Raw genomic sequence first — 11,975 nt, 5'->3', positions numbered from 1 at the left:
GGTTCGATTACGAGGTTTGTTCATTAATTGCGAGTTCACTTGAATACTTTGTGACTCATTGTGATACCCTTAGAATTGCCCTTATATTGAGATAAGTGGTTTAGTGGTTGGTTAGTTCGGTCTCCTTGAAATCCAGCCGGTGTTTCTAATACAACCGATCGTGTTTACTAGTCTCATCTCTAAAACACTACAGGTCATGATGAAGTGCTCTTGAAAGGCTGGGCAGTCATATAGAATGTGTTTTACAGATTCGACTACTTCTTCGTCTAAGCAGATTCTACTTTAGCTCTATCTTGGGTAGTCCATACGTTCTGATATACATATGTCCTAGTAATTATAACACTTAGAAGTATAATTCAGTTCTTACTAACAGACAAGAGAGTCATAATCCTATCTGCTGTCAGGGTAGTACAAAGCAGGCTCGATGTTTTCTACTCGTAGTGATATTTAAACACCTCAGTTCGGTCTCAATCAAAACCCAGTCATCTATCCATTTTTAACAATGAGATATATAATGTTTAACAAGTAAGAGTGTTATATTCGGTTATGCCGAATCTTATATATTCACATCAAACCTCGTTTGACTCGAATGAAACTTACTTATGTATTTCGAATTTTATTGCCATATTCGTATTTGTAATCAAGTTATGACTGTTAAAGCTGCTTTTCGAGGGGCCACTTGTATGGGGGCTATCCGAAAATGTGGACTGATATTGCCCATTTTCAATATCAAACAAACCTTACCTATAAGAAATATTTAAGTGAAATTCCAACCCTCTAGTTCTTTCCCTTCGGACTCTATCGTGCTTTCAACAGACAGACAGACGGACGGACAGACATGACTAGATCGTCTTAGAATTTAATGAGGACTCTGGGTCTATGACCAGATATGGAGAGGTTGTTAGTCTTTAATGAGGACCCAGAATATATATTCTTTTGTGCGTCTATGACCAGATATGGAGAGGTTGTTAGAAAGAACCGTACTTAATATAAATACACTGGGAAATGATGTAAGTTGATGTAGAACGCAACTTTGTTTTTAGAAATCCGTTAGCAATTGACGACGTTTTACTCTCTTTTTTAAATTTTTTTAATAAAGTGTTTGCATGGGGATCCGTCTATGTCAACTATGTCGTAAAAAATGTTTTAAAACAAAAATGGAAAATTTTCTGACATATTGGCGAAAACATATAGTTTTTTTCTCTCCTGATTATTTACGTGATGTAAAACACAGTCAATTCGAGAATAAACTACTATTAATCTACAGAATATTATCTTTTAAATAAGATATAAAACTTTAAAATCGAATAGGAAATAAGCAAGTAATAGGCCATAATGTTGATGATAGTTTATAGATTTAAAAAGTTGAAACAAACGGGGCGTATGATTATTATTTTTTACATGTGCCTACTATTACATAATGTATACGCATAGAGGTACTTTATGTATAAGTTAATTTACTTATTTAAGAAAAAATTAGGCCACAGTATTGACGATAATTTATAGATTTTAAAAGTTCTGAAGTTGACAACAACGGGGGGCGTATGATTACTATTTTTACATCTGCCTATTAGTACATAAAGTATACGCATAGAGGTACTTCATAGATATGTTTTATTCCTTATTTAAGAAAAATTCATAAATTTCATGAACAAAAATTAAAAAAATAATTAATTAATTAAATAAATAATTAAATGTATTTAAGTAATTTGCATAACCACAATCTGGTGTAATGTTTCTATTAAGGATATTAATTTCTTTTCATTTTAAAACACAGGCTCTTTTGGCATGCTGTCAGTTTCTTTCTACTATTTGGGGGTTTAATTCTCTAAAGTCTTCTAAGTGTTATTTTTTATATTCATTCTCTAAAAACATTTTAAAACATGCAACGAAACATATTTTGTATGTTTTATGATGACAGCAAAAAAAAAAATTTTAAAATATGTTAAAAAAAACAAAACGCCAAAATAAATTATTTTTAAGATATAAACAGAAAGAAAAATAAACATTTAATTCAAATGTGGCCAAGTGGAAAACAACAGGTGTAAAAATGTACCCATACAAATTTGTGTAACAACAACAAACAACATTTCGTAAATGAAGAAAAGTTGCAGGAGGAAGAGAGGGGAAAAAACATGCACATTAAAACTAGTGAAAATGAGTTTTGGTTTTTAGCAGGTCGCTTAGTGAAAACGGAAATATGACAAGAAGTGTTAAAGGAAGAGAAAGAAAATAAATGAAAGAATAAACTAGCGGAGCATAGAATGTGGTATAGTGTAAATAGAAATGAAATTTGCGAGAGAAATTGGTAGTTGGTAAACGCATTCTCCAAAAAAAAATATTTTTTTTTAAATAAAATGTCTAAGGGTAGAGGGGGGTTGGTGTAAGGTGTTGGAGCCATAACTATGCTAATCTCTTTACATTTAACAGCTAACAGTACTTACAGATTCAGCAAGTTTATGTAATGTTGCATTAATACGCTCCGGATTACGCGGTGGTGGTTCTGGTGGCTCTGATGCAGCCATTGTTGGACCGGTATTTATTATATTTATTTGCATAATACAACTAAAAAGTTTTTCTTTTTTTGTTTTTTGGTGCTTGTTTTAGTATTTCTATAAAAAATTCTCTAAATTTAAATGCAACTTTGCTTGTTGTATCTCCTTTTTTTCGTATTTTGTATTGTTGTTAGCTTTATTTTTTTCCTTTTTCTTTCTGTGTATATGTCTGGTCTAATCTAAGTGTTGTGCATAATTGTTAGAACATTGCTTAATGTTAAGAGGATTTTCACATTAATACTCATGTTCTTCCTTATTTGGCCTATTATGTGTAGCATGTTTTAGACATATTTTACAATTTTTCTGTTTTTCTTTTCATTTTTCTTGTGTGTGATCAAAAAGTGTTGTTAGATATAAATAAAAAATTTAAATAAATTTTTCTTACTATTTATGGCACTCATACTATTTGCTAGATTTAATGTTTATATCTTTTTTTTTTTTGGAAAGCGCCTTGAGTTAGTATGTATCTAAAAGAGATATTAAAAGAAAAAGAAGAATACAAAAGTTATTTAAGTTATTAAGAAATTTGAATTTATATTGAATGAAGGAAATTTTTGTAAAACAATTGCTTGTAATAAGAAAAAAGAAATTAAGTGGTTTAATTTAAATTTATAGCGAAATATGCATTTATTGAGTAATTTTGAAATACTTTGATACGCAGTTTAATCAGTTTGGTTAAATGTTTTTATTTGGGGGGTATACGAAAGACAATAGAGTAGGTCAAAATGTGTTGGATTAATAAGGATTTCCGAGAACAAGAGTGTTTTTCGGGAAGTACCTACATATGCTTGGTTTGTATAAGAACTGGATTAATAAGGATTTCCCAGAATAAGAGTGTTTTTCCGGAAGTACCTACATATGCTTGGTTTGTATAAGAACTGAAACTATAGAATGTTTGAAAGCTGCATCCGCTGAAAGTTTTTTTTCGTCTGTTGTGGGTTTAATTCCGTCTATAGCCTATGATATAGGGCCATGCCACGAAGTAACTAACTAGCTAGCTAACTAAGTAACTAACTAACTAACTTACTAACTAAATAAATAACTAACTAACTAACTAACTAACTAACTAACTAACTAACTAACTAACTAACTAACTAACTAACTAACTAACTAACTAACTAACTAACTAACTAACTAACTAACTAACTAACTATCTAACTAACTAACTAACTAACTAACTAACTAACTAACTAACTAACTAACTAACTAACTTACTAACTAAATAACTTACTAACTAACTAACTAACTAACTAACTAACTAACTAACTAACTAACTAACTAACTATCATACAAGCCATTAATAACACAAGCCCACAACGAATCTCTGTGCCCTAGTAAGACGCTTCTAAAGCATTGAGCAGTGCTGAAATAACAACAGATCCCATCACATCTGGTATTTGAGATATTGTGTCCTGAAGTTTGAGAAAATCTAGTTTTTGTCCCTATTTAAGACGCTATAACAGCTTTATTAGTAAAATGTTGTTCACCATCAGAAAGTTCATTCTTATAGGTTTCAAGTAAAGGCTCAACATCTTAAATGGCTTCTTTCCTCTTCGAAATTTCAGCAACAGAACAATAGATTTTACAATTTAAAAAGGTATTTTCATAAGAAAAAATTTGAAAAATTGGAATGTATAAGTTTTTTGTAAATTTAGTTTATACAGTTTTTGCCAATTTTATGAATAAAATTGTCTATTCTGGACTAAAAAGTTATAGGTCCTTGTAATCTACGCAGTACTTTCTTTGAAATAAGATATAAAGCTTTCAAATCGAATAAAAACCAAATAATATTTCCTAATGATGACATTCATCTGCGGTTGAGGCTAACGGGTCGTATGATTATTAACTTTTACATATGAATTTTATTATATAAAGTATACGCATTGAGGGATTTTATTGATTTTTGAAATATTTATAAAAATATAAATTTTAAATCTCTTTTAAGAGCTAATAATGATGGGGTTATTACGTAAACCCTTTCCCCTCACTTCACTTCCTTTAACATATATATTGTTTTTGTATTTTCAAAAAATTTGTTTGAAAATATTTAAAACTAAAACTATTTTTTTGAGATTAAATGCAGGTGTTTTATTTATTTGAATTAAGTAAATCATAAAATGTATAGTGGTGTAGTTTTTCTATAAGCAGGACATCAGGACAAATACCTTTACGAAACATATATCTCTAAACCAGAACTCTACGAAAGGACATAACAATTGAAATATTTGTGCTGTGAAGTTATTCCAGAAGCACATATTGAAGCATTTTTATGTAAAGCCTTCCATAGATTGCTTATTGCAACTGGTTTTGTATTTATACGTTTTTGTCAGAAAACTAGAATGTCTATTTGTCTTATTTAAATGACTAGCGACTTATAAAGATTTCAAGATATTTAACACTTAAAATTTAAATATTTTCTTTGCATTTACTAACATATACTTGTTAAATTTAAATTGTTCATAAAACTATATTTTCAAAGTTTATGTACCAATTTTAAAATTCATATAACACGACACAAATATCTAATTTAAATAAATGTCTTTTTCGAACTTTTTATTGTATTCTTTTCTTTTACAAAAGAAAACATGTTTTTTGTTTTAAACTAATAAATGTCCCAAAAGTATCACTAACTTAATCATCAGTTAATTTAAAAAAACACAAACAAATGCGTTTGAAAAATATACATTGGATGAAATAAAAAATTTTATAGAAATCAATAAAATGATCACAATAAACAAGTTAAAAGAAAGAAAAACTTAAAAATTTATTGAATTAAAAAAAAAAATAGTAAATAAAGAAAGTATCAATAAGCTTCTAAATAAACGAGCGTTCTTCCAAATTGTTTGAAACCTTCAAATCACTAAACATTCTATTTAAAATATTTTTTTCTATTCAAATTTTCCGGAAAGATTTTATAAACATTTTCATACCAGGACAGCTGTTTTAATTGCATGTTCTCTTCTTAAGAGTTTTCTTGTATTGCATCTTCTTTTGCGACTAAACATAAAATTTTATATTCTTATTTATCCATTAAATAAAATTCTATTGCCTCTCGTTTGGGTATTCCTGTGCTAAGCTACTTTTCACTAGTAGTTTCATTTTCTTCAACACACTGACACTTGTCTTAGAGGATTCGAAGTGTATATGGTAATAAATGTTCAAATAAATGACCCAAATCGTGTATAAAATGCATGTCAATTGACTTGTACAGGCAAAAGTGTCCTAATGGAAATTTCGAGTGTGATATTTTAACTTGCAAGAAAATGTTTATGCAAAAAAAAAACACAACTTAAGAAAATGTTATTTTGCTATTGAGAAAGTAGAAAACAAAAGAATATTTAAGAAAAAAAAAAAACTAGAACATGTTGCGGGGTTTGTTAATTTTGCTAGGAAAAATAAGTAGGGAAGTTTATATGGTGCAACCACGACACCTCAATTAGTCTGTAACAAATGCAATAAGCCAGGTCATATAAAAATCAACAGGATGTATCGATGTATTTAATGTAATTTTAGAAAGTTGTCCATATAAAACCGGCATATTTTGGATATAAAACTAGTTTAACTTTATTGTAATTCTAGTTCAGTTTTAGTTCAGTTCTAGTTAAGTTCTAGTTGAGTTCTAGTTGAGTTCTAGTTGAGTTCTAGTTCAGTTCTAGTTCAGTTCTGGTTCAGTTCTAGTTCAGTTCTAGTTCAGTCCTAGTTCAGTTCTAGTTCAGTTTTAGTTCAGTTCTAGTTCAGTTCTAGTTCAGTTCTAGTTCAGTTCTAGTTCAGTTCTAGTTCAGTTCTAGTTCAGTTCTAGTTCAGTTCTAGTTCAGTTCTAGTTCAGTTCTAGTTCAGTTCTAGTTCAGTTCTAGTTCAGTTCTAGTTCAGTTCTAGTTCAGTTCTAGTTCAGTTCTAGTTCAGTTCTAGTTCAGTTCTAGTTCAGTTCTAGTTCAGTTCTAGTTCAGTTCTAGTTCAGTTCTAGTTCAGTTTAAGTTTAGTTATAGTTCTAGTTCAGTTTTAGTTTAGTTATAGTTCAGTTCTAGTTCAGTATTAGTTCAGTTTTAGAAAAAAAAACAGAATTTTGCAAAATATACGTTGATTGTTGTTTCTTTTAAGAATTTAAATTTCTTTCTTTGATAGTCGTGTTAATATTTTCGTTGGACTATAAAGGCCTTATTCATTATAAGTTTATTCGTTTAAAAATTTTGTTTTATAAACCTTTTATAAAATGAAATGTGAATAAGGGGATAAATAATGAAATGTATAATTTAAAAACACTATATGATACCAATATATTTAATATTTTTTTTCCATTTATACATTGTTGGTAATTATAAGTACTTAGAAAACATAGCATTTATACTTGTTAAAATATTTGCATTCAAATAATGAATTGAAAACCATATGTATAAACACAAGCTCACTATATAAGGAATTTTCAAATATTGCATAATACCCAGCAAAAACTTTTTAGTTTGTAAATCATTACTAAACTATTATTAAGTAATGCAGGCATTTGAAAAGAAACTTTTTGACATTTTTGCTTGGGAATAATACCATGTTCTTTTGAAAACTTTATATACATATAAAACATAGGTAAGCATTAAATTCATACATGTGCACATATGTACGTATGTGTGTATTTACATATGTATAAAACAAGACTTTTGCATTTAAATTGTTGAATTATTTTAGATTTTTTGTGGTTAAAATATCAACTTCATTTTAAAAAGAAACAAACAGATTCTTCTTTTACTAACACTTTTATTGTTATGAAAGATTTATAAAAAAAATTCCCATCTCTGAAGATTTTCTAAGTCAAAGTTATAATAATACTAGACAACACTGAATATGCCTTTTAAATAAAAATATCTAATTCTAATCGCTGATTTCAAAAATTGTAATGAAAATTTTCAGTTGGCTCTAGTTTCAGAGAAATTGTGGTTTTTGTAAAAACGTTATTTAAGACTTCTTTTGATATTTTTACTTTTTTTTCTTAAAATGTAGTGAAATATCGCTGACAGAACTTACGAAATACTACTTTACGGAAGCGATTGTAAATTGTGTAATATTTTGATCATGTAAAAATAACAAACAAAAGTTGAATACAATGCGAAATATTTTACTACGTTTTTAACGAATTTTAATTTTTAACCGAAAAATTGTATTAATGTTCTATAAATCGACTTTCGAATAATCGAACAATCGATTTTTTCTCGAAAAAAGTCGAAAAGTCGAAGTCGGCTATTTTAATCCAAAAAAGTCGATAACTCGACTAAAGTCTATAAAAAAAGTTAAAAAGTCGACTTTGTAAATAAAAGTCGAAAAAAGTCGTAAAAAATCGAAAAGTCGGAAAAAGTCGAAAACTCAAAAATAGTAGAAAAAAGTGGAAAAAAAGTCAAAAACTCTAAAATAGTCGAAAACGGAACTCGAAAAAAATTAAAAAAAAATATTTGAAAAAAGTCGCAAATAGTCAAAAAGTCGTAAAAAATCGAAACGTTGAAAAAAGTCGAAAACTCGAAAAAAGTCAAAAATAGTCGAAAATTTAAAAAAGGGTAAAAGAAGTCAAAACCTGTAAAATAGTCGGTAAAACTCAAAAATATTCAATAAACGAAAAGTCGGAAAAAGTCGGAAAAAGTCGAAAAATCGAATTTGCATAAAATACAAAAAAGTCGACTTTTAACTAAATGCAAAAAGTCGACTTTTCGTTTCAACTAGAGAACCCTAGTTAGTAGTACTTTATGGACAAATTTAAATAAATTTAGCCCAAAATATTGTTATGTATTGGGATTAAACAACAATTTTTACAAACACAATTTTGTGTAGATTTCCATGTTGTTAAAAGAACTTAGGAATTTAGTTCCAGTTCTATAATGTTAAGGAAAAACTTCAAAAAAGTATCATAAACAAGGTCTGTACCGAAATCGCAATATCTCAAAAACTAAAGCTAATCGAAAAATTTAATAAAGATCTTAGAACTCAGCGGAGGAATTAGCTATTTTTATTTCAGAAGCATGCAAAAAGTTCGATTCTGATACTTGAACTGCCAATTTTTGGAATTGTAATTAAAAAAATCTTTTTCAATTGTATTGATAAGACAATATTTAATGATATCTTTTTAAATAGTTAATTTCAGATTGACCTCGTACATATTTCATAAATTTATTCAAACGTATGTTTTTTTTTCGTATTTACAATTTTATTTTTACAAATACAACACAAACAGAACATCAAACGGCAATTTTTAAGGTTACTATGTACAATTCAAGATTCAAAGCAAAAAAGATAACCCAGCAGTTTTTTAAGGAAACCATGCTCTTTTTTTATGCTATGTCCCTTTTTAATAACATTCTGCTTGGTAAACAAAAATTTGTAACTAATTGTTGCTATGCAAATATAAAGTTGTAGTTACTTAATGTTTGTATAGGATAGGACTTGTACTAGGACTCTCTTGTCTCTTATTAAGAACTCGATAAGGTTTCTAACTGGTATAATTTCAGGGATCTGTATGATAGGACATATATAGGTTTCCCACGTAGAAGCTGTTTTGATCCGGTACAACACTTTCTATGTGAATGCCCAGCCTACCAAGAGCACATACTATTCTATCTTGGTAGAGCTCCCTGACTTGGCCTGGTCTCAGAGATGCGACACTAGTAAACATAATCGGTTTTAGTAGAGACCTCAACAACCAAGTGGTCAACGAAATTAGGGAGCGTAACCAGTCTCTCAACATTAGGGAATGACGATTCTAAGAGTACCATAATGGGTCAAAAGAGGCCACTTCTACACCCCTCAAACTACTGGGTAATCTAATATTTGTATGTCATGTTGACATATATTAGTATAAATAAAAGCATCATGTTATATCTTCTCTATTTATACTGACTAGAAGACTACTTTCTGTTAACATCCTTAAAGTAGGCTACAATTATATTATTACGTTTATCTTTTTTTCTTTTTTTGTTGTTGTTGTTGCAATTTTTATATGTTTTTCTTTCAATGTGGTTCAAGTTGTTGATATACAAATATGATTGTGTGTTGAGAATATACCATAAATAAGGTTATTTTTTTCCTCATTTTTTTGCTGAAAATAAAAAGCAAAAGTTTTCTTTTATGGGTTGGTGTGTTTTATTATGCCTTTTAACATATTTTTCTTACTTGTTTTTATACATTTTCTCTGTTTTTTTTGTAGTTTTAAAGATGTATCATCATTACAATTTCTAGGTTCATCTTGTTATTAGTATATATTGGATACAATTTCGAAAAGGGTATATAATTTCCTTGTATTTTGTATGTTACACTTCAATTATTTGAGAAAATAAAAGTAGTTAGGAAATTTTGGTTGAAAAAAAAAACACAGTTTATTATGAAAACTATTTACTGTGGACAGTTTTAAAAGGGATTATTTCATTTCTTTGACATAAGATTTACAAATGAATGTAAATTATTTGTGTTGATATTAGAAAAAGAAGATGATTAGGTTGTTAGATAATTACGAAATTAGTGTTGAAGGGATTTACGTGAACAACTGCTTTGTGGGCCTTATTACACAGATACCCCACAGAGGAGTGACTGTGGGACTAAGCGTTGGAAATTAGTTGGTATTAATTGTTTATGGTACGGAATGAATGTGAAGTACGGCTGGCCTCACCCCACCCGTCTACCTATAATGAATGAGTCGTATGAATGAGATGTGTGCTGGGTTGAATGATGATAAATGAAAGGTATCATATACACATGATACCATTGAATTTTCCTTACTTGTCTAGATATGTTCAGAGTATACTCTGTTCATATCAGAATTACCACAGTGTATCCCTGTGAGTAAGAACTGTGCCTTATTTGATGGATTCGTACTTTGGTCCACCGGTTACATCTCTAGGTGCTGTTGCCGAATCAACAGAGGCCATCCAATAGTCAGAGATTAGATAGCTCGAGTACTTCAGCAAAGTGCTTGTGCATGGACCGGTCAAATCCAATGTACAAAAGTACGAAAAGGAATCTGTTGCATTTTCATATGCAATTTCAATATGTTTTGGCTTCTTTATTCCAGAAAATATTAAAAGTACTTTTTAAAGAACGAAAAAGTATCAAAAAATTATTTCCTATAGATTGAATAAATGAATTTTAAATAATGCACTAAAAATATATTTTGTATTATTAATATCTCTATTAATTTCGAATACGATTTAAATTTTATTTCTATGTTTATCATTAAACACTATAATAGCAAAAATTCAAGTTTATCTAAATATTTTGTTTATCACTGTAGAGCGCACTTGTTGAAATTGTTATTATACAAATTATTTTAGGCAAAAATAAACAAATTTTATGTAAATATTATTTCAAATTAATAGAAACCATATTCATGGCTTAATATTAAAAACAAAATACCATAATTATTCAAAATATATTATATACATACGTATCAAAATTATATAAAAAATAAATAATGATTCACAAATTAATGACGCATTTTGTTCCAGAGATAAAAAATAATTTTATGAATTTTAGTAAATTAGTATAATTAATTCAATACAAATTTGAAATTTAATGAAATGAAGTAAACACGACGTATGCGTAATATTTTCAATGGAAATCAATTAAATATTAAGTATACGTTTAGCAGGCTGGATATAGATCTTGACTCCCTTTGACATTATTAAAACATTTTTTTAAGATTTGTTAAGGAAATTTTTCAAATATTTTTATTCAAAGTATTTAAGTTGAAAACATTGTATTTTACCATAAAATTTATTAAAATGTGGGTGTTTTTTAATAATTCATAGAAATTGGAACTACGCCGTTTGCGACACATAATGCACAGCATATTTAAATTAATAATACAACGTAAATATTTAGTAAATTTCATATTAAACCCAAAATTAAATTTTAACATTTGCAGTGAAATTGTTTTCTTTTTGTTTGTGATATAAATACAAAATTATTATTTTCGAACTGTAGTGTTGGGTATAGAGTGCTAAACGCCCACACAATTTTGATACGTTTCTTTCATTATTGTTTTCATTAGAAGCTTAAATTATGTTTGTTTAATTTTTTATTTGGCTGTACACACACATACATATAAAATTACTCCAACTGTCACAGAAGCACTAATACATGAGTAAGTTGTTTATAAAATATTCACGTGTCTGGAATACTAAATTTAAATGTAATGAAAACAAATACAAATACAATGACACACCTACGCAGAGACACATAAACATGTACATTAAGGTAACTCCCACAAAGGGCATTCTAAGGTAGAGACTTTAAACTAACTAACTAACTAACTAACTAACTAACTAACTAACTAACTAACTAACTAACTAACTAACTAATTAACTAACTAACTAACTAACTAACTAACTAACAAACTAACAAACTAACAAACTAACAAACTAACAAACTAACAAACTAACAAACTAACAAACT

General features: G+C 28.5%; 1 protein-coding gene across 1 annotated transcript in view; it reads right to left on the bottom strand.

Moving 5' to 3' along the window:
• LOC111675230 (protein roadkill-like) overlaps positions 1 to 11,975 on the bottom strand; it is a 34,292-nt gene that overhangs the window by 4,155 nt on the left and 18,162 nt on the right. The window contains exon 2 of the mRNA XM_046954637.1: positions 2,445 to 3,022. Coding sequence (XP_046810593.1) covers positions 2,445 to 2,558 — 114 coding nt within the window. The 5' untranslated portion in view covers positions 2,559 to 3,022. The remainder of the gene's footprint in view (positions 1 to 2,444; positions 3,023 to 11,975) is intronic.

The sequence above is a fragment of the Lucilia cuprina genome, chromosome 6 (genome assembly GCF_022045245.1).
Source record: "Lucilia cuprina isolate Lc7/37 chromosome 6, ASM2204524v1, whole genome shotgun sequence".
NCBI lineage: Eukaryota > Metazoa > Arthropoda > Insecta > Diptera > Calliphoridae > Lucilia > Lucilia cuprina.
This window is presented reverse-complemented; position numbering and strand designations above follow the sequence as displayed.